The sequence below is a fragment of the Leguminivora glycinivorella genome, chromosome 6 (assembly GCF_023078275.1).
Source record: "Leguminivora glycinivorella isolate SPB_JAAS2020 chromosome 6, LegGlyc_1.1, whole genome shotgun sequence".
NCBI lineage: Eukaryota > Metazoa > Arthropoda > Insecta > Lepidoptera > Tortricidae > Leguminivora > Leguminivora glycinivorella.
This window is the reverse complement of record NC_062976.1, coordinates 26,169,983-26,194,917: the sequence shown is the minus strand read 5'-3', so window position 1 is coordinate 26,194,917 and position 24,935 is coordinate 26,169,983. Positions and strand designations below refer to the sequence as shown.

General features: G+C 36.8%; 2 protein-coding genes across 2 annotated transcripts in view; one reads left to right on the top strand and one right to left on the bottom strand.

Moving 5' to 3' along the window:
- LOC125226881 overlaps nt 1-24,935 on the bottom strand; it is a 128,161-nt gene that overhangs the window by 91,451 nt on the left and 11,775 nt on the right. The gene's annotated exons all lie outside the window — the stretch shown is intronic.
- On the top strand, nt 19,372-20,511 carry LOC125227413. The gene has a single exon (XM_048131727.1). The coding sequence runs from the start codon at nt 19,372-19,374 to the stop codon at nt 20,509-20,511; it is 1,140 nt and encodes a 379-aa protein (XP_047987684.1).

The following is a 24,935-nucleotide window of genomic DNA, read 5'->3' as shown; positions in this document are numbered from 1 at the left end:
TGCGGCTGACAATATCAACACTGCATTGGGCGCTGGAAGTACAAGCCATGCCACGGTGTCCAGATGGTCTGACCGTTTTGATTCAGGAGACAGGAGCCTTGAAAGTCAGTCACGCTCAGGGCTACCACCTGCATTCAATGATGACGATTTACGCCGCGAACTACAGTCGAATCCTGATGCTACTACTCGTGAATTAGCGGAAGCACTTAACTGCAGTCACCACGCTGTGGAATACCATCTGCATGAGCTTGGGTATCGAAAAGTTTTGGCTCGATGGGTACCGCACATCCTTACCGACGCCAGTCGTGCAGTCCGTGTCGCCATCTGTCAATCACCTTTGCTGCGACCCCGACGTAAAGAGTTTTTGACTGATCTGGTTACGCCGTTGCGGGAGATGAATCATGGATTTATTATGAGAACGATACACGTCGTGCTGTTTGGCTGCCTCGAGAAGAAACGCCACCAACTCAACTGAAGCTGAGTCAAAAGAACCGCTTAAAAGTTTTGCTTTGTTGTTTCTGGAACTCGCTAGGCATGCTGTTTCATGAATAGTTCATGAAACAGCATAATGCAAACAACACAAAGAAACTGTAAACGCTAACAAATATTCAACACAGCTCACCGAACTATCTTCTGCTATCAAGAAAAAACGACGAAGACGAGCCACTGTAATTTTACTACATGATAACGCTCGACCTCATGTCGCATCTACCGTTCGCCAACAGCTGCAGAACTTGGGCTGGGAGACGATACCCCACCCACCTTATTCTCCAGACCTCGCACCATCAGACTTTCATTTGTTTAGAGCCCTGAAACGACATTTGCGGGGTAAACAATTCAATTATTTCCATGATGTACAGGTGGAGTTGAACAACTTTTTCGAGGCACAGCCATCAGAGTTCTGGGCGAAAGGCATCCAAACTTTGCCGGATCGTTGGCAAGAAGTCACAGATGCTAATGGTGATTACATCATCGACTACGCTTTTTGTATTGTAATAATAATAAAAAATATACAACGTAAACCAAGTGTCTCATTACTTTTGTGCCAACCCAATACTTCATATCGAAACTGTAGAAGTTTGCTAAATATTTGATTAGTAATATGTGTATTTTACTGTGCATGAATATCATTGGCACTGATAAGACATGCTTCTAGCTCAATAAATTATACATACATACAATCACGCCTGTATCCCATGAAGGGGTAGGCAGAGCACATGAAACTACTCAAGTTTCAGTGCCACTCTTGGCAAATAAGGGGTTGAAAGAAAACGAAACTGTGACATTGCAGTGACAGGTTGCCAGCCTCTCGCCTACGCCACAATTTAACCCATATCCGACAGTCGAAATATAATATATAGTTGTATAAATTATAATTTTCCAATATTGATATAATAACAAAATAAACGGAAAAATGTATGATTTACACAGAAAATAAGTTCAGTTTGTATTGTATAAACAATTAATTTTAATTTTATTTTATACTGCGCACCATCATATAAATGGATGTCCACCGTTGCCGTCGTTGTCTTTTTCATCATTTTTCAGATTTTATGTCACTGATTATTTATTCACAATAAATATAATTTATCACATATCGATTTATCTTACGATTTATATTTATCGACATTTACTTATATACTTAATTGATCAGTAAAATAGAATCTGAAAAAAAAATTATGAAAAAATAAGGCAACGGCGGTGAACATCCATTTATAATATAACGATTGACCGTGCGCAGTGGGTATGGTGGACAAATTAACATTAATTGTTTATGTAATGCTAACAAAACTCATTATTTGCAAAGGCCATACATTTTGCGGTTTATTTCGTTATTATATCAATTGCGGAAAAATAAATTTTAGTGGGCTAGAAGCATGTTTTAATCGTATCAGTGCAAGTGCAAAATGCTATTCATGCACAGTAAAAATACACATAGTTATTGTCAAATATTTTGTAATCTTCTACAATTACGACTAAAATTATTAATGAGAACCTCCTCCTTTTTTGAAGTCGGTTAAAAAGTAATGATACTACGCATAATATTCTTTCAAATGATACCTCTTACAAATTGATGGTAAAATAGGATCTGAGAAATATATAAAATAAGGCGACGGTCAGCACCTATTTACATCACTGCGGTGCAGTGACACCTGCTAAACCAAATTCGTAATTACTTGGTTGTATAATATCATACACATGAAATTGCCTGTAAAACTTATAATGACATTATTTGCGGTAAAGTTATTGTTTATTGGTCATGCAGCAAGATACAATCTTAAAAAATATGAAAAAGACAACGAAGATGGTCCATGCATACATGGATTCATGTATGATGGTGCGCTGTGAGTATGTTGGATAAATTAACATTCATTGTTTATGCAATATACTGACAAAACTTATTTTTTGAAAAGGTCATAACATTTCGCCGTTCATTTTGTTATTATATCAATTGCGGAAAAATATAATAAATTGAGTTAGAAGCATATTCTACTCACATCGGTTCCAATGCATATTTTCAAATATTTTGTTAGCTTCTACAGTTGATTATTGAGAACTAATGACAGTACGCATAATATGCTTTCAAAAGATACCTCTCACAAATTGATCGTTAAATAATACAGGATCTAAAAAATATAGTAAATTTGGCGACGGCCATCAGCATCCATGCGTGGCCGGGCGCAGTGGCCCCTACTTAACCAAATTTGTAATTATGTACTTGGTGATATAATATGATACACCAATAAAATTTATATTTTTAGGAAGCGCATAAAATTTCGCGTAAATCTTATACTAACATCAATTCCGGAAAAGTTGTTGTTTATTGATTTAGAAGCATTTTTTACCAGTAATTTCATGCTCTATAACACACATATTTTCAAATATTTTGTAAACGGCTACCTTTATGACTATAGTTATTTACAAATAATTATAGTAGGTTTAATTTGTTTTCAAATGATACCTGTTACAAATGGATACGTAAATTAATCAAACCTCAAAAATATTGAATACTTTACTACGACTATGCGACCGGGGGAGTGAATCGTGTTAAACCAAATTCGTAACTACATTACTATATATTATCATATACCAATAACATATTTTTAGAAAGCGCATGAATAGTCGCGTAAATTTTATAATAACATCAATCGCGGTAAAGTTATTGTTTATTGAGTTAGACGCATTTTTACCAGTAAAACGCATAAAAGAACACATATTTTCAAATATTTCGTAAACGGTTACTTTTATGAGTATAATTATTTGAAAACAATTAAAGTAGGTTTAATAAGCTTTCAAATGACACCTCTCACGAACAGATTGGTGCCATAGGACTCGAGATGTGAATAAATATCTATGATGGTCGGCCGCCATCTTTCTCCCCATTTTTCTCGACCCGTCCCTCCTCCTTAAACTAAAACAGGTCAATTCGTAATCTGGAGAGAACGAGGAACACATCCATACCTGTTTTAGGTATTTAGAAGAGATGTCGACGACTTTTTGGAAAAGAGGTCGTTTGGCCCCTGACTATATTCTATCAATGGATGCAACACGATGCGACTTAAAAAATAACGAATTTCGTTTCTTGATATCAATTTGTTGTAAATCATTAATAAAGTTAAAAAAAAAAACATTTTCGTCTTTTTAGGTAACTTGGAAGTTGATATATAAAGTAAATCATTACAGGTTTTTTATTTTAATCAATAACATCGAAATAAACTTAAAAAAGTTTTTTTTTAAAGAAGCTAAGAAAACGGAACGCATTTCTGTCAGTTTGATTGATGTAACGAAGTGACGCCGTTTTCCCTCCTTTTCGGTTTGTCGTACCTGTTGTGTCGTACGCGTCCGTGATTGTGCTCTATGTGATTAATAATAATACCTTTTCGTGACACAATTTACTGAAAAAGACGGCGGAACCGTATCATTACTATGATTAGTGAACAACCAGTGGTTTACGACAAGGCGGTGCGAAGAGTCCTGACCACCCGTTAAGGGAACCAAAGCATTTGATAAGGTTTTAGCTGATGCCCAGACACCAGACGAAAAGTGGAAACTTTACAACGTCCAATTGATTAGAGAGAAATTCTTCAAGGGGTTTTAATCGCATAATCGTAAGTATTTACATTCCATCTTCGAATTAAATTTGTTATGATACGTTCAGTGCTAATTCTTTTGTACATTATTTTCAGACGATTTTACATACATACATACTATCACGCCTGTATTCCATGAAGGGGTAAGCAGAGCACATGAAACTTCTCAAGTTTCAGTGCCACTCATGGCAAATAAGGGGCTGAAAGAAAACGAAACTGTGACACGATTTTATTTTCATAAAATGACTGAGGACCCCTTCCATTGATATGAATGCACGGAACCACAAGCCGGCTTCTTTTCTGCGTTGGGTATGTTTCACATTTGTACGCGCAAGATTTTAACCCTTGCCAAGGGTTGTTAAAAGCCTCAGGGTCATTGTTTTTTGTTAAATCCTATTTCAGGGTCCTCAGATTTGGAGGTTACGTTCTGATGCTTTCCGAGCTTGGACTAGTGGACAGGAGGCTGTAGCGACCGGTATGGAAGAGCTCCCATTCCCGTAGCTGCAGCTTCCACCTCCCCTAAATTCGGTTACTCATGGTAAGGCAAGATAATATAGATGAGTTCATTACTGTTTTCTTTAGGTGTATCGGAAGTTGTTGTGAACTGCTTTATGCGGTATGTCTATGGGGGTGTAACTGTTTGTAGACTCACCATACACGGGCAGCTTGTAGCAGATGAACTGCTTCAAGTGGTCCATCTATGGCGGGCTTGAAACTTAATACATACTGAGGGAAGGCAAAAATTACAATAAAATACAAAACACAGTCATAACAAACTCTGTGTCTTTATATACATACATACAACATACGCCATACCACATCACGCCTGTATCCCATAAAGGGGTAGGCAGAGCACATGAACTACTCAAGTTTCAGTGCCACTCTTGGCAAAAAGAGGTTGAAAGAAAACTAAAATTGTGACATTGCAGTGACAGGTTGCCAGCTTCTCGCCTACGCCACAATTTTAACCCATATCCCACAGTCGGCTTCATATGTACAACATATAAAGACACAGAGTTTGTTATGACAGTGTTGACAAGTAGTTGCAGCACCTGTACAGTCAACTATTAATTTAGTAGGCAACTACTTTGATTACACTATAAATTTTACAATTACAAACTAAATTAATTAAAATATGTTTTAGTGAGAACTTTTAAGGGGGTAGACCTATACCCACTCGAATGTTATGTTTTATGTACATTTATTCCTGTTTGTTTCTCCTATAAAGAAAATAAATAAATAAATAAATTAATTACTTTTAGTAGACATGCTGGCATCAAAGAATCCTGCAAAGATTCAAAGTGACCTACTAATTAAATTGGTTGACTGTACAATTTCAGGTTATTCCTACTAATGCAAGTCCATCCTATATGTTTACTTAATAACCTTGTTTACTGGGGGATGCATTATGTTGTGTTAATTTATTATTTTTTCATGTTGTGTGGGTTGGGTATAGCAAAAGGGGCCCGCTTTTAGGACTTAGAAAATTTTTAACAAAAATTTTTTTGAGTGTTTGTATTTTAAAAACATGAAAGATTATATTAAAATAAGCATCTTTTATAGAATGAAGTTGTTTGAAAAACCTACTTATTTAGGAGTTAGAGTGGTGCGAACTTGCGAATTTTCCCATAGTATTACTAAGGCGCCAGAGACTTAGAAAATTTACGATGAATTTTTTTACCACTCTATGTTATATTGATAAATCATATAGAACACGTTTAAATAAGGATGTTTTGTTACATAAACCGTTTCTCTTCCATTAATATTTACTGAGATATTAGGGTTCTAAGATAAGTAATTTTAAATTTCAAAAATTATAATTATGTTATGTTTTGTGCAGATAGTCGTCAATCTCAGCCAAACATTGCCCAAGAAACCGCTTCAATAGCAGAAAGTAAGTAAATTATAATTAATAATTAATAGATAAACACATATTACTCTTACCTGATAAAGTTAAGATTTGGGTATGGCTTCATAAAATGCATAACATTTAAAAAGGTAATCAGGCAAGGTAACCTTTGACATAAATAATAAAATAGATTCTTCAGGCACGCAAAATACCTGATTAACGGCTTACAAGTGAATAGTCATTTTAGTTGAACCATGTAATTATACTAATTATAAATTATAATGTATTACATACTAAGGCCAACTTTATAGAGTTTAAATAAATTGCTAACTTGGGGGTTTAGCCTGTCCCAGCCTTTGCTACTACATATGCCGCAGCACTATAAATGTTGTGTGGTATATTACGGTACTTGGAATATGTTCTTTGTCTGATGTTGCTTCGAAACTAATATTATATCCACTTAAGCTCCAATTAACTCCCTTGCGTGCATTGTGTTATCAATAGTATTAATACTTGTACTGAAACTTGAGTATAGTTTCATGTGCTCTGCCTACCCCTTCATGGGATACAGGCGTGATTGTATGTATGTATGTATGTTAATACTTGTAGTAAATATAATTCATATTAAATTAAATGTTTTTTGCCAACAGGGACCCTCTCATTACTGACTGTAGCAGATGAGCTTCCCATCTTGACAAACAGTGACAACAGACTGCAAGGTAAGATATCCATGTTTATATATTTTAACCCATGCGGCGCTTTAACTTTCATCATCATGTATGTATCATCATCATCATCAGCCTATCGCAGTCCACTGCTGGACATAGGCCTCCCCAATTTCACGCCACCGTTTCCGATCTTCGGCTGCTCGCATCCAGCTGCTGCTACGTAGGGTTTGTAAAAACCGGTTAACTTAAAAAACCGGTTAATAACCGAGACTTTTCTTTCAAAACCGGTTAACCGGTTATTAACCGGTTTTGAGGATTTTTAGTAAATGGCCGTACTACGCAATAATTACCATTACCTTTAAGAATTCTGATGTTGATGATATCGTAGCAGGTATTACTTGCACGATGAAGATCATTTTTATCCAGTTTTTGGAAATTTTGTAAAATGAGGAAATTGCAAAAAAAGGCTTGTGTGGTTTGAATGTGACGTCAGTTTTGCGTTTTCTAGGCATGTGGCGAAGGTCTACAGCTCCCAGAGCCCCTAGTAATACAAGCAATTGATGTAAGAAAACCAAGATCTCCATTTTACCTTTCTTTTAAAAAATATAGTTTGAAATATACGGTAGAATCCGGTTACAACGACGCTCAAGGAACAGCTGATATTACGTCGTACTAACCGGATGTCGGATGTCGTACAAAACGAATTTCATTTCTTTTAATTAAAAATAATATCTACATCTCTATTACTAAATCATTTCAATCAATAGGTTTATTTACAGGGTATTATTATCATATTATTAATACCTTATTTTATTGTGACTAGTTTAGTTAGAAAAAGTCATTTTTAGTATGCATGCTTGCTCATCATTTGTAAGTAAAGCTAGTTCATACGCAATCGAAAAATACAAATTGGGTTCTATTTAGCTTATAAGATTAGACCCGAGGCGAACAAATTGTTAAAATTTTAAAAGCAATACTCAAAAGTTACATGGCCACAATGAAATCTTGCTACTTGTTGTAGGCAAGACAGGGGGCCGTGCTCGGGTGGAAGTAGCTTTGTTTCCTCAATTTACTAGTAAAACATGAGTAAAACTAAAAACGTTGTCGCTCGTCGTTGCAACCGGACTTGACGGACGGATTCTGTGTAAAATGTGTCGTAAAAAGCGGCTGGTCGTTAAAATCGGAGTCGTAATAAACGGATGTACTTTCATACTATAACATACGAAAACCAAATAAATACCTGTGCTTATGTCGTTGTAAGAGGTTGGACGTTAGGTCTATGCGAGTCGTCGTAATAAACTAACCGGACTCTACTGTATTGTATAAAATGTATAAATGAGTAGACTCGGGACTAATTTTCAAATAAAATCATTACAGATAATAATGTTGTCAATGAAAAGTAATTAATAAATCTTTATTAATACAAAACATTAAATAATTACGTATTTTTGAGCCTTTTTATAGCTAATTTTCCAAATTTTGAGAAATAAATACAGTTTCGGTTATTAACCGGTTAGAGGCTATAAAAACCGGTTTTTAACAGAGGCCAAAAAGTCTCGGTTAACCGGTTTTTCGGTTAACCGGTTTGCACACCCTAGCTGCTAGCCATCCTGCGCAAATCGTCGCTCCACCTTGCCTGAGGCCGTCCTACACTACGCTTGGCGAGACGCGGTCTCCACTCAAGAACTCGATTACCCCAACGGTTGTCGGTTCTACGGCTAATATGGCCAGCCCACTGCTACTTCAGCTTGCTAATACGGTGGGCTATGTCGATCACTTTGGTTCTCTGCCGGATAACCTCATTTCTGATTGGATCTCGCAGAGAGACGCCGAGCATAGCCCTTTCCATAGCCCGCTGAGCGACTTTGAACTTGTGGACCAGCCGTACCGTCAGTGTCCACGTTTCGGCCCCATGTATGTATATGTGGTGTTCATTACTGTATTCCCTGCTAGGCTGCTACAGTTTAAACAGCAAGGATGATTTTTGATTGGATTCATCTTTATTTATTAAAAAGTAGGTACTAAAAAATTTCCGCTTTTATTGTTTTAGTAACAAGCTTTTATATTAGGTCGACCTGTATGTAAATTCCTTCTACTTCCAAGGATCATAGCGTCATGAAAATGACTTTTTTAGAATTGTCTCGATGAGTATTAGTTGTCTGTCGTAAGAAAAGTGCAGTCAGCGATAAAAGCTTGTACCAAAAATATTTTTTTTGCCAAAAACTTATTATATTTGTATGTTGTCAGATTTGGCAGAAGACGGCGACGGACGGTTAACTCCCTTTGCACGCCAAGTTAGTCCCCGGTGCCGATATGAACAACCGTCGAATCTCGGCAGCGACGAGCCAGCAACGCCATCGAGAATTCAGGGATTATTAACAGGTATTAGGTAATATACTATATATTATGACTATGATGTATGTAGTACTTTTTAGGGTTCCGTAGTAAACTATTATTTCGCCATTTATTATTAGTACTTCTCATCTGATTATTGGAAATGTTAGTACTTACCTACTCTCTCCATATTTTTGTTAGAAATCTAATTCTAAAGTAATCAGTCACTAAGGCACTGGTCCCACCGCCGACGATGAGCGAGAAGCGAGTGTTTAGTTCCGATAGTTTTGTCTCGCGACTGTAAATGTTCGAGAGCGACGGGCGAATACTTTAACCACTCGCCACACACAAATGTTATCATAAAATACATCATTATCGTCGTCTGTGCACGTAAGTCTGTCGCAAAATGTGCGCTCAGATACACTTGTTGGTCTCTCAGCGTGAATTCCAAACGCCAACAATAAACATATCTGTCTCTTTAACCGACAAGAGATCTATATCTTTTGTTCGTTTCTTGAACGAGAAAATTCAGAAAATAATCGATTGCTAATCAATCCCTCGCTCTTGGTGGGACTAGTTCCTAATGCCGGCCATATACACACCGCCGGGACAGTATGAGACCGGGTTAACCTTCTCTAACTGTAAGTTATTAACAGTGATCGGACAACTCATCGCAAAAGTAAATATAGTATGGAACATGATACAATTTTTTAAAGAGCCCATCAATGTGCACACTAGCGCCACAGCTAAATAATCGTGATTATTTAAATTTATCGAAAAATAAAAAAGGGGGCCGCTACGTACTGTAAGTATTGTGTATTTAAGTACCTTTTGAATACATCAAACTAGTTTTTCATGTCGCTGGTTTCGTCGATCTATGAATTCAAACTTTGGACGCATATATTCTGTCAAACAAGTCTGTCAGTAAATAAGAACTAAGAAAACTCCTCCTCCTCTAGCACCCTAAAGAAAAGGATGCATATAGTTTTGTTTGTTCTTATTTACTGACAGACTTGGTTGACAGAGTATAGATTGACGAATCGAGCGACATAAAAAACTAGTCTGATGTATTCAAAAGGTACTAAAAAATACACAATACAGTACTTAGTGGCCCCTTTTTAGGGTTCCGTAGTCAACTCGGAACCCTTATAGATTCTTCATGTCTGTCTGTCTGTCCAAATCTGTTGAAATGGATAGGGGTTTTCTAAAACCATTTTTGGATTAAGTAAATATTTTCAGAAATAATCTCTTCTAAAAATAGAAAATGGAAATTGATATTTATATCAGATGGTTGTCTATTGTTTGCCCGACAGTCATTTAACATAATATTCATATGCCCGAATTTAACTTGCCTGAATTTCATTTGCCCGAATGATTTGTTTACCATAAAAATTGTATGACATACTGGTTGTTTATCCGAACATTACCTTCCATAATCATACAATGCCATACTATTTGTTAGCCATATTATTAAGTGCAATAATATGGTTTAATATAATATTCAAACGCCATAAGCAATTATTGCCATATTAATTATTGCCCATATTATTACCTAACCTACTTTCTGATAGCAGTTTCATTTTCCAGGGGGTCACAGTTCTAACCTAACCTAACCTACTTTTCAAGCAGTTTCATTTTCCAGGGGTCACAGTTCTAACCTAACCTAACCTACTTTCTGATAGCAGTTTTATTTTTCAGGTGGTCACAGTTCTAACCTAACCTAACCTACTCTCTGATAGCAGATTCATTCTTATCCCATTCTTTTTAGTACTTCTAGTAGTGTCGTCTCTGTGATAATTACGCATTTCGATGATTCTGCCAAATCACATTATGGAAATTGACTTTTCGGGTCGCTAATTTGGATGACAAATGATGGTATGGAATGTGGTAATTACTGATTTCGATGATTCTGACAAATGACATTATGGAAACTGACTTCATGGGAAACAAAGTTTCTGGCACTTGATTAATATAGTAAACAATGATTATGGCATAAGATGTTATGAGAAACAATATTATGATTGTTGAATAGGGTGGCAAATAAAATTATGGCAAATGAAATTCTGGCAAATGGGGGTATCCCATATCGGATGCAGGAAAATTTCAATTAAGTATAATAAGCTCATTATAGTTGACTTTAGTTAACTGTAATAATTTCAAAAATAGAACTTCGTACAATTTCTATACTAATTTGCGATACCTGGAGTTCTATTTTTGAAATTATTACAGTTAACTAAAGTCAACTATAATGAGCTTATTATAATTGAGTCGGAACTGCCATAGAGTATCCAACACTGAAAAGTTAGCACTTATAGTTTAGTCTGTGGTGTCCTAATTGACAGATTACAGTCGACAAGTAGAAAAATGATTTTTAATAGTTTTGCGCTGAGTTGTCCGATTACTGCTTATTAACAACTATAGCATTTGACCTCAACTTCGTTTGTAGATGTGTAAAAGATATTTTTTAAATATTTTTATATTATTTTATATTTGGGGACTTCATACTATTGTTACTAGGCGACGATTTAATTACCTACCTATAGATATAATACACTGATAGTACTGATACACGGTGTCCTTATCCATTAAACAAAGCCGAATCGTACATTACGTTACGGTATTTACCTAGAACCAGTACAGTCGTACAAAGTACTTACAATTGGTGCAGTGGTTACGAATAAATTATCAAATTTCGATTTCTTAGTTTGTAGCAGGCCCATATACATATATGTAGTTAAAAGCAAGTGAGGAAATACTTCCTCATTAAATAGTATGGAACATCTCACATTCGATTTAATTATCTTTTTGTGCTTGACACTAATAACATTTTCACATGAAAAATATCTTATGGCAGTTATGGCACAAACGTGCGTGATGGTAGGTGCCAACACCGACACATACATACAAACACATTACGTTGATCTGACGTAACGTGTTACTAATATTGTTTAATACAGTATGATTATTGTTATTGTGTCGGTTATTGGAAAAATCTTTTGTTACAAAATTGTTTTTCTTTTTTATCTTTTGTTCTAATTAAAAATTATGGCGTTAGAGCACTTCTGACAAGTAACCCTATGTGGATTTAAGATTTAAGGCTTTGTCCAATGGCTAAGGACACTGTATACATAGAAACATCTATTACTCAGGAACAAATATCTGTGATAAACGCACAAATATATGCCCTTACCGGGGTTCGAACCAGAATCTCCTGCTATGTAAGCAGTTGCACTACCAACTAGGCGTAGGCGAGGAGGCCGTCAAATGGTAACAGATAGACTGAGTTCCTTTCGCATTTATAATATTAGAATGAATGACTGAAATGGCGTGCCCATCTCGCGTTGTCTCGGCGAGTGTGTTCAGTCGGCATAACATGTATTTTTACAGCGTCCAATGTACACGCTCTTAAGTCTTGTTCCGATATATTTGACCACTTTGCACTTACACTGTTTTTATTTCATATTTATTTTTTAGGATACCAAACAAAAGTGCTGTCATTGTTGACATGTAACGAAACTCAAAATGATCAAATAATAAGTCTGTTAAAATATACAAGCACATCGAAAGGTAGCCTACAACCGGAATTAAAATTCCCAATTCAAAATGCCGATGAATTAACTACAACTGAATTATTAATAGAGAAAAAAGAAAATTATGATAATTTGGTAAGTTACAATACCTACAATAACTCTTTATTGAACACCATATAATAAGATTTACAGAAAAAGGATAAATGGAGAATATTTGCACCAATAGGCGGCCTTGTAGCTTCAAAGCGATCTCATTCAGGCAGCTTATATTAATAGGAAGAAGGAAGGAACAGCTTGAAGCAGGTGGTGCAATTTATACTTATTTAGTAGTAATAAAAATACATAAACTTGCATACAATACCTACAGATACAACATTTGTAAAGCTGAGTTTAGGCCAGCAAGTTATTTCTGCAAGTTTTGTATTTCACATATTTCTAATCTTCACTCAATTAGTCTGACCAACAATAATTTATTTGCTATTTTTCAATTATACATTATTTTGTTTGTTGCAGGTTTCATACATGAGAACTGTTGGAGGCAGGGATATTGTGAGCAAAGGGTCTCGGCTAATGAAATTTTGTTTCACTGACCAGCTGGCTCAACAGTACAACTTTTATGGAACCTCCTGCGAACTGCGCCTGCGAGATTGTATCGTGGGTAAGTTGGCTGTTTCATAAATTTTGGTCGATCAGCTGTCGACATTCTTTTAGGATTTTGGGGTTGGTCCCATAGAAAAAGTTGTTCAAAATGACCTACCTATGGTTAGTTGTTGAAAAAGCAACCTGTATGCTGGAGAATCTGGAGATGAGTCTCTGGCCATACTTTTAGAAAGGAGTCGAGCTCGTCTCGCCAACGTCGGCGGGGTCTGCCGGATCCTCGATTTTAATTATTAGGTTGCCCTTCAGTAGTAATGTTATAACATTAACAAATGTATTATATCTTTATAGAAGGAGTTGTCACCACTACATCTGGGTCTACAGCCAAAGACGAAGAAGATTCCATTAAAATTTGATGAAGAAAATGACTAAACAACAATAAACATGGCAGAGAAAATAAAATATTCGAGAAAAGCGATAGTTGGCCAACGTCAATTATTGAGGAGAGCCAAAGAAGCAGAGTTAAATGTAATTTCAAATTTACTAAAGAGTACTACAACTGTAAGTGCGTCCTCCTTCTTAGTTAATTTGCCATGTACTTCATATAATAATTCTCAATCTGAAATTGTATTCCAAGGTTCTAGAAATAATTCCGGTTTATTGATAGAACATGACATTTCTCACGATAATCATATCATTAATAGTGATAATGAGCATTCACTATCTGATTCAGATTCTGCGAAGTCTATAAAAGAAGATGATTTCAAAACAGAGTTGGGGGCCACTCAATATCAAATACCACAATGTTTTAAATAGTCTTCTTAAAATTGTATCTTCTTTATGCCCTGGATTACCAAAAGATAGTAGAACACTATTGACAACCCCTTTACAACTAGAAATTACTAAGTTAGATACTGGAGAATTAGTACATTTAGGTCTTCTTTCCCAAATTCAAAAGCAAATAAAACTATTTGACCATAATAATAGTAATGTCGGTAATAGAGAAATTAATGTTTCTTTTAACATTGATGGACTTGACTAATAAAGCTTGTTTAGTAAAGCTTAATTTAGTTATTGTAAAATTTATAGTGTAATCAAAGTAGTTGCCTACTAAATTAATAGTTGACTGTACAGGTGCTGCAACTACTTGTCAACACTGTCATAACAAACTCTGTGTCTTTATAATTCAATTCAATTCAAAATATCTTTATTAATGTAGGCCTAATTAAAAGTTCTTATGAATAGTTCATTACGTATATATTATGATCTTTGTTGTAATTATTGTTCATAATAATATTGAGTCTATAATATACAATTTCATATAAAAATAATCGTTAGATAAAAAATATATAATTAGGTATATGTATATATAAAAATACATGTCTAGAATATTTCTAGGAAAAATCAAACTCTAGGAAAATGTTTGAAAAGTTGTAAATTTGAAGTCAATTATGAAATATTGATACCTGACGTACATGCACGACTGAGGGTCCACCTTTAACCGAATGTAACTTTTGAGTGCCTACTTTTACAAATTATTGGTGCAATTCCCGTTAAGTTTGTACTTGTACATTTGGATCACGTCTCCGATTTGGATAAAAATTGGTAGGCTGATAGAGTCCATGATGCTGAGCAAGATCCACTAGGTATCCCAAATTGTCCTAGGTTGATTGTATGAAACTTTCATTTTTTGTTACCGAAAATGTATAGAAATCTGGTAACAAAACCGGCCAAGAGCGTGTCGGGCCACGCTCAGTGTAGGGTTCCGTAGTTTTCCGTATTTTTCTCAAAAACTACTGAACCTATAAAGTTCAAAATAATTTTCCTAGAAAGTCCTTATAAAGTTCTACTTTTGTGATTTTTTTCATATTTTTTAAACATATGGTTCAAAAGTTAGAGGGGGGGGACGCACTTTTTTTCCTTTAGGAGCGATTATTTCCGAAAATATTAATATTATCAAAAAACGATCTTAGTAAACCCTTATTCATTTTTAAATACCTATCCAACAATATATCACACGTTGGGGTTAGAATGAAAAAAATATCAGCCCCCACTTTACATGTAGGGGAGTACCCTAATAAAACATTTTTTTCCATTTTTTATTTTTGCACTTTGTTGGCGTGATTGATATACATATTGGTACCAAATTTCAGCTTTCTAGTGCTTACGGTTACTGAGATTATCCGCGGACGGACGGACGGACGGACGGACGGACGGACGGACGGACGGACGGACGGACAGACAGACATGGCGAAACTATAAGGGTTCCTAGTTGACTACGGAACCCTAAAAAAGGAAGGTTTCATAGAAACTACATAGGACATTTTAGGAAACCTAGTGGATCTTGCTCAGCATCATGGACTCTATCAGCCTACCAATTTTTATTCAAATCGGAGACGTGATCCAAATGTACAAACTATTCAGGAATGCACATTGGTTGAATTTAAAATCGTTTGAGAACTTTTACTGAAGATTGACACATTCAAAAGCTCGAAATTCCAACGTGGACCCTCAATGGGAACGCACATTGGGTGGGGCGGGGTGGGAGTCGCAACTGTTTTATAAAATGTGTAAACTTGTTTGTGCCTCGTTTGTATCTGTTGAGCTGAATGTTTCAAAGAAACTTAAAGATTTTAAACATGTAATAAAAAGAAATTTAAAAAGTCATTGGTTTTATTTAGTATCCAAAACAAATGACATTTTTCCTCTTAACATAACTTACTTAACCTTTTGAGCGCCAAAGACGGTTGTGACTTACATCGGAAAATCGTGCTGTGGACGCCAACGATGGCTAAGGACGTCAGCTTTGTTAATGTAATAGACACCTACGGGGATTCCGCAAAGTTCAATTGCGCTCAACAAAAAATGCGATAGCGTGACATCAGGGCAACGGCATATTTCTTCATCGTCTGGTGTTCAAAAGGTTAAAAAGCGGCCGCCCTAATATTTTCGGCCCAGTAACGTCCCTATGAATTCAGTATATGACGTCACTCCGACGTCAGTGGCTGCCCTAATCTGTACGATCCAGTAACGTCCCCATGAACTTAGTATATGACGTCACTCCAACGTCAGTGGCTGCCCTAATATGTACGGCCTAGTAACGTCCCTATGAAGTCAGTATATGACGTCACTCCAACGTCTTGGCTGCCTTAATATGTACGTCCGTGTAACGTCCTCATGAACTTAGTATATGACGTCTCTCCAACGTCAGTGGCTGCCCTAATATGTACGGCCTAGTAACGTCCCTATGAAGTCAGTATATGACGTCACTCCAACGTCTTGGCTGCCTTAATATGTACGTCCGTGTAACGTCCTCATGAACTTAGTATATGACGTCTCTCCAACGTCAGTGGCTGCCCTAATATGTACGGCCCAGTAACGTCCCTATGAAGTCAGTATATGACGTCACTCCAACGTCTTGGCTGCCTTAATATGTACGTACATACGGGACGTCCCAGTAACGTCCCTATTAATTCAGTATATGACGTCACTCCAACGTCAGTGACTGCCCTAATATGTACGGCCCAGTGACGTCCCCATGAACTCTGTATATGACGTCTCTCTTAGGTCTGTAAACTGACGTCTTGAGGCTGTGACAAATTGACGTCATCTGCTGGGACCCCCCGACGTCAAGAAATGACGTCTCTTACGTCGAGCAGTACCGTAAACGGACGTCATAAAGACGTATAAATGCTACCTGGGGTGAGGTATTGCCAACAATGCAAACGCGAGTAAACGTAAAGGGAGATCGTGGGCAAGAACTACAAATAGGAGATGTGGTGATAATAGTGGACGAATCACTACCTCGCGGAACATGGCCAAAAGGAAGGATAACGAATATGTTTCCCGGAAAAGATGGCGTAAACAGGGTGGTGGACGTTGCAACCGCTGGGGGTACGTTACGCCGTCCCCTCAAAAAGTTGATTAGAATAACCTAAGACTAAGACTGACATTAGTAAGTAGGTTATTTAAGATTTAGGTTAGTTGGTGCATAGCTGCACGAGGGGCAGGATGTTCCAAACTCTTTGCAGAATTGAAATATGTAGTATAGATTTTTCCTGTCAATTTGGCATATATGTTTTTTGTTTAGTTATAAATTGTCATTGATTGTGTTTGGTTTTGTAATCTCATAATATTTATTAAATATACATTTAAAAGGTAAACAGCAGTTATCATTCGTAATTAGTTCCATACAGTCCATCTCCGTCTTTTTCACTTATGTTTATGTTTGTTTATGTTTATCGAATCGAAGTCTGGCTCTGTCGCGCCAATACGCAAGAGCGATAGAGATAGCTTAGCTACGATAACGATATTATCGTATCTGTCTGTTCATGTGGCGGCGTAAGCGACAGAGTCAGGCTGCGCTTCGGTGGCCACGCAGCGGCACCGATTGTCACTTTGCCTAGGCTGGCTGCTCTGTTATAGATATCTCACTTTTGTTTACAATATACTATTATGCTTCGTATCGGTTTCTATGGCGAGTGTTCAATTTCAACCTAATTGATTTTAGTAGTGAGATTGTTTAGAATCTAAAGATGATACGTTACTTCCTATACACATTTGTGTGAACATTTTCATGTCATTTCTCCTTGTACAAGTAAGATTGTCATTTGAGTATGGTCATAATAGACCCAGAGCCCAGGCCCGCCAGACCTTCCTCAAATTCTCAAGGATGAAACTTTGGGACAATGTAGAGTTCATATCGGCGGTTAATGTGTGCATATTTTCTAGTTCGGCCCATCGGCCAATTTTTTGCTATCAAGTGATGAAGGTGAAAAAAAAAAGTGCTTACTTTCCTTAAATTCTCAAGGCTGATTTTTATAATTATAAAGTTAGCAACAGAAAGATATTGCGAAGTTTCTGCGATTGATCTAGTTGACTTTAATATTACAATAATCTGCATATATAGGACTAACTTAGTAAGCGTAGGTGACTTTCTTGATTGTTTTGGCCGGCTACTCGATAAAGTGACTGACTTAAACGTAAGCTGCATGATTGTGGGTGATATTAATATAAATTGTTTAGGTGATAAGAACGCGGATCAGAAAGGATGGTTAGATATGTTGGCTACCCATGGCATGGTGAATGAAGTTGACTTTCCTACTCGTGTTACTAAAACTACGTCAACTTGTCTAGACCACCTATATTCTAATTTAGGTACGGGGTCCGTGAGTGTTTCTCCAGTCGTCACAAACTTGAGTGACCACTTTGCCGTCCTAGCCAAGGTGCGAGTGAGAAACAAAAGCGAATCGCAAAGTAACCCTACCTTCGCTAGGAGCTTCTCATTGAATAATCAAGCTAATTTTACCGCGGCCATCGACAGTGTTGATTGGGACAATATACTTCAAAAAAACTCAAATGCAACCAGTCTGTCAAATTCTATAATAAACATAATAATTAATAAATACGATATCTGTTTTCCGCTTAAAAAAGTCAATTTACGTAAGACGCAGGATTGTTCTTGGATTACTGAGGACGTCAAAATGTACAAATCGCTGTTATTTGACATCTTAAAATTAAGTGATAGATATTCAAATGATAATATGATTATGGAATTAATACTTGACATGAAAATTCATTACGATAGGTTAATACTGCGTGCAAAATCGACTTACTATAATAATTTTATTGCTATGAATAAAAACAAATCCAAGGCCTTGTGGAATGTAGTAAACAAAGAACGGGGTAAGTATAATAGCTCGACACTTGACGTTACCGACGTGATATTGAATAAGGATGGAACAAAATTTTCGACAAAGAAAGACGCGGTGAATGCCCTTAACATAGGGTTCCTAGGTGCTGCAGCAGCGTGCGGCGCGCCCCGCGCTGACGTCGCGCGCGCCCTGGGCAAGCTCCGCGCTGCGCGCCCGGCCGCGGACCGTTCTCTGTTACTAACTGCGTTTACCTATGACGAGGTGCTTCAAATAATAACGTCACGGATTCCGCCTAAACCATCCAAGGATGTGTATGGCGTCAACATGTTGCTATTGAGAATGGCCCCAGGATCTCTTGCGGTGTGCTTGATGAAGCTATTTAACATGTGCATTTACGAAGGTCAGTATCCCTCTCCGCTTAAAATCAGCAAGGTCGCGCCACTTTTTAAAGGTAAAGGGAAAAGGGCGGACATGGACTCCTATAGACCCGTCTCAATAATCCCAGCAATAGCGAAGGTTCTGGAGAGGGGTCTCAGCAGTCGCCTCTCGACCTTTTTAGCCGTTACAGGTGCCCTGTCAGATAAGCAGTTCGCATATAGAGAGGGCCAGTCAACGACATCTTTGACTCGTGAGCTGTTAAAACGTGTCATGGACGCGAAGGAGAGAAAGCAGCAGGTCGCGGTCTTGTGCTGCGACCTCTCGAAGGCTTTTGATGTCGCAGATCATGGCGTGATTACTGAGAAACTGCGCTATTATGGGATAAATGGCTCGCCGCTATCACTGTTCGAGAGTATGCTGCGCGACAGAAGTCAGATAGTCGTAGGTGATGGAGGCAGAGTGAAGTCGGACCCTCTTGAAGCTTCGATGGGCGTAGCACAGGGCTCGTCGGTCTCCAACCTGCTGTTTTCTCTCCTCTTGAATGATCTGCCTGAGTCCATAGATACGGCCGAGGTGCTGATGTATGCTGACGACGTCGCCGCAATTGTCACGGCGCCGACAGTTGAAAGCATCGAGCAAAAACTGAACCAGACTACAGCACAGCTGGCTGAGTGGTTTGATGTGAACGGGCTATCTTTGAACCTTAAGAAAACTCATTACCTTGTCTTCAATCTTGCTGGTCGTACCACAAGACCGCTCACTGTCAAGGTAGGTAATGAGGTACTTGAACAGACCACCAGTACAAACTTTTTAGGGTTCGAGATGGACACATGCCTGGCTTGGAATCAGCACGTGGATAAGCTGTGTGGAAAACTGGGGAGCGCGTGCTATGCACTGGGCCGCGTCGCGAGGACGGTGTCTGCAGAGGCAACGCGCACCTGCTACTTCGCCACGGTGCACTCACTGCTGCAGTATGGGGCCGAGTTCTGGGGTCGTTGTGCGGACTGGGAGCGGGCGTTCCGCCTACAGAAGCGCGCAGTGAGAATAATTGCTGGAGTGCCCCATGATACCCACGCGAAGCCGCTTTTTATCAAGCTAGGTATATTGACACTGCCAGCAGTAGTCATTCTGCGCGTGGCTTTATACATGAGAGCAAACCTGGCGTCATTCAAAACATTTGGAATGTTAAACTCATATGAAACGAGAAACGCTGATAAGATTATAGGTGTAGGCCGAAAGTTGACCAAGTCGTCTAAACTCACTCATGTCATGGGTCCCACCGTCTACAATAAGTTGCCTAAAAATATTATCGATGCTCCAAGCTTGAGCAGTTTTAAATTCCGCCTAAAGCAATGGCTTATTGAGCAATCATTTTATAGCTATAACGAGTTTATAGCGTATAAGGCATAACACATGTAAAAATACCTCTAACATTGTAATTTGGAATGAACGACTTAAAGCAATTGTTGTAATAATTATTCATATATTATATTGTAGTTAATTACTACGAATTATTTATTGTTGACGTGTAAATTGGTTTTATAAATAAAATATTATGATTATGATTATGATTATATATGTGTTAGAGCACGTTGTTAGAAATTGGTTATCATCAATGCCAGACCGTTTCCGCCGGCCATAACTTTTACCAGACGCGACAAAGTTGGCAAAAAACGACTCTAACTTACCTCATTTTCTCAAGCCTGATTTTGATATAAGATACGCAGGGACCTGTAACTAGACCGTTTGTAAGCAGCCAGACCAATCGGATGGACCCAACCATCCGCCAGACCGACTTAAAGTTTCGATATGAGCATTAGTAGATTGAAATATTCCGGGTCTATAAAAGCTAAAAACTTGAATTTTCTACATTAAGCTACGTGTATATTGTATACTTGACTTAATAAGCGTGTATATTGTATACTTGACGTAATAAATATGAATATACAAGTTTACAAGTATTATTATTATGGTACAGATAACAGTGTGAACAAACGACAGTCGATTTAAGTGATATTGCTCTACAAAATCTGTATAAATCTACACGGCCATATAAAAAGGACTAGCCATAATTTTGCACAGTGAGTTTGATGTCAATAATGAACAACTTTTATAATGAGACCAATAAACTTTTATTATGTACTTACGCAGTGTAAATAAAATTCATAGTTAAAATTAATCTTGCACCACATATAAACTTTCATTTTTTTATTTCCTTAGAAGTAAAATTTTTGAAAGTCGCTTATTACGTCAAGTATACAATATACACGTAGCTTAATGTAGAAAATTCAAGTTTTTAGCTTTTATAGACCCGGAATATTTCAATTCTACTAATGCTCATATCGAAACTTTAAGTCGGTCTGGCGGATGGTTGGGTCCATCCGATTGGTCTGGCTGCTTACAAACGGTCTAGTTATAGGTCCCTGCGTATCATATATCAAAATCAGGCTTGAGAAAATGAGGTAAGTTAGAGTCGTTTTTTGCCAACTTTGTCGCGTCTGGTAAAAGTTATGGCCGGCGGAAACGGTCTGGCATTGATGATAACCAATTTCTAACAACGTGCTCTAACACATATATAAAAATCAGCCTTGAGAATTTAAGGAAAGTAAGCACTTTTTTTTTTCACCTTCATCACTTGATAGCAAAAAATTGGCCGATGGGCCGAACTAGAAAATATGCACACATTAAACGCCGATGTGAACTCTACATTGTCCCAAAGTTTCATCCTTGAGAATTTGAGGAAGGTCTGGCGGGCCTGGGATCTTGATCTATAAATTAAATATAACAAGATCATACCATCTTCTTCTTTCTTCTTCTTTCTCCTGGCTATATTCCCATATCACTTGGGGTCAGCCCTCCTCGTACGTCAAGACAAGACCGACCGATTATTTGTAGATTGGCATTAAGTGTCAATTCCGAGCCGTAAATCTATGTCAAAAGTGACACTTAACGCCATCTACAAGTATAATCGAAAGCTACAAGACATTTTTTTGTGGCGCCATCTATGTGTGGTGGAGTGTAAGCGCGGTCTTAGGCGGTCGCATTTTAATGTATGGGATGGTATGATCTTGTTATACATATTTAATTTGGACGTATTTATGCAGAAGGGGACCAACCCACACATCTGTCAAAATTGAGTTATGTATGCAGAAGATGTTAAAAATGCATCTTACACCCCCTACACAAAGATCAAAGCCATAAAATCATTTTTACGTATAAAATAATTTCGTTAACAAAGTTACCAACCCACATTTTCACTGTTACATTATATTTAAAAAGATCCAAGCTGTTTAGTACCTTACTCAATATTCTTTGTATTTATTTCAAAAAGATCCAAAGCACATGGTTCGTCTATATAGTATTGTTTTATTTATTTCATAAGAGACCAAGCGGGTTGGTTCCTTTTTAAAAAATAAAATCTGCACCGTCGAAAAGATCCAAGTCGCATGGTTCCTTATTAATTTTTATTTTTTAATATTAAGTAATTAACTAAGTTCATTGGTTCTTGTTTGCATAATTAAAATTAGCTCAGTTTATGTGTTCATAAAGATCCACATTACATGGTTCTTTATTAAATGAATTATATTTTGATAGTTAAGGGAACTATGTGCCTTGAATCTTTTTTGTTTATAAACTTTGTATACTTTTATTTATCACATCGTATAATATATATTTTTTTATTATGATTTGTTATGAATAGTATATATGTTAATAGTATATATGTAGTAGTTATGAATAATATATATTTTTTTATTATGATTTGTTATGAATAGAGTATGAAATGATAAAAAAAAACATAAGTGTCTGAACAAATCGGCGTAAAGCGTAAAGAACTGTTGCATATATTTACAACTAGCAACACTGTGCTTCATGTCAAAAATAAATGGACGTATTTATTTGGAAGGGAACCAACCTACACAACTATAGTTTTGAGATAAAGCACTTTTTGTTCATAAGTTGTATACAAAAAATATTAACGGCTTATTTTTTTAAGTTAGATTGTCAAGTGCTGTAGTATGGCATTGTTTTACTTAAACAAGCCTTGTAAATGGAGTTTTAAGTATAGTTTTCTCTTAAAAAGGCAATGGTTCCATTTAGCAAAATTGGTTAAGTGAAGGTTGGTCCTTTATTGATTTATAGGTAATCTAAAAGGGTATACAAAAATAATGCACAATAATGGCAAATTTACTTTATTCGTAAACAAAAACAATCTCTAAACTTATATTATATCGCTTTCGTAAACTATTTTCTTAGAATTATTTGGAGCCGGAGTCAACGGAGAGTACGGAGGAGGCTCTACACTTTTGTCAAATCCAGTTTCGGTGAGTAACTTAGAAGCATTTGAAGCAGGAGTCAACACAGAGTATCAAGGGAGCTCTATACATTCTTTAGATTGAACAGGAGTTAAGTTTTTTTGTTAAAACTTATTTTCAAGTAACTTCCAATTAATTTTGTGCGATCTGTAAGTGTATTAAGAACATTTTGAGCATTTCCGATATACTTCATTTCAGATTTTCTCGACAACCGATTCAGATATCTGCAGGTACGTATTATATTTTTTTCTGTAGCTTATAATTTGCATGCCAGTGTTTTTAATTTTATTTCACTGCAGCAAAACCCTTCCGACTGAAGAATTAAATGTTTTCATTTACGTTTACGCTAATAATGATTATAATAACCATTCCTCTCTGCAACATTATTTGTAGGACTAACGTTTCGTAATAATATTAACATTTATTTATTAACGTCCTTAAATGAATAAAAAGCGATCTCTATTCTATGTAAGCATGTATATGTAAGTATGCAAATGCTGGGAAAAACGCTAAGAAGATGATGATGAGCTTGGGATGGGGTTACGGTGGAATTAACACTTTCGAAACCGGGCTCTACGCGGCGCTACGACATTTTCGCTACATACGGGGAAACCCATGTAATCGGCTACGCTTCTACGAGCGGTGTACCCGACAGTCGGGTTCTTGGTAGCGAAAGTGTTAATATGTGTTAGGTTTAATGTAAGGCTTATTTTTCTTCTAGATGGCCTGGGTTTGCGAAAAAACGTTAATTCTGAAAATGTGGCTTCTCAGTTGCATAAAAAAACCTTGAAAACTGAAACAACTAATGGTGCTGTGAGCCTATTAACTCCTGTCCAATTTAAAGAATGTGTACAGCTCCCTTCATACTCTGTGTTGACTCCTGCTTCAAATACTTCTAAGTTACTCACCGAAACTGGATTTGACAAAAGTGTAGAGCCTCCTCCGTACTCTCCATTGACTCCGGCTCCAAATAATTCTAAGAAAATAGTTTACGAAAGCGATATAATATAAGTTTAGAGATTGTTTTTGTTTACAAATAAAGTAAATCTGCCCTTATTGTGCATTATGTTTGTATAACCTTTTAGATTACCTATAAATCAATAAGGGACCAACCCTCACTTAACTAATTTTGCTAAAAGGAACCATTGCCTTTTTAAGAGAAAACTATACTTAAAACTCCATTTTCAAGGCTTGTTTAAGTAAAACAATATAAACAATGCCATACTCTAGCACTTGACAATCCAACTTTAAAAAAAAAGCCATTAATATTTTTTGTATGCAACTTATGAACAAAAAGTGCTTTATCTCAAAACTATAGTTGTGTGGGTTGGTCCCATTCTGCATAAATACGTCCATTTATGTTATGGTGCAGTAGGTAAGCGAAAGCGCGTTGAAGTCTTTAGTATTTCGCAAATCATTGGGTACGTGATATCTAAGTATAATAATTATTCCTTTTATATTGGTATTTTTTTATGATGCAGGTATTGAAAAGATTTTTCTGCAACAATTTTGATGTTTGCA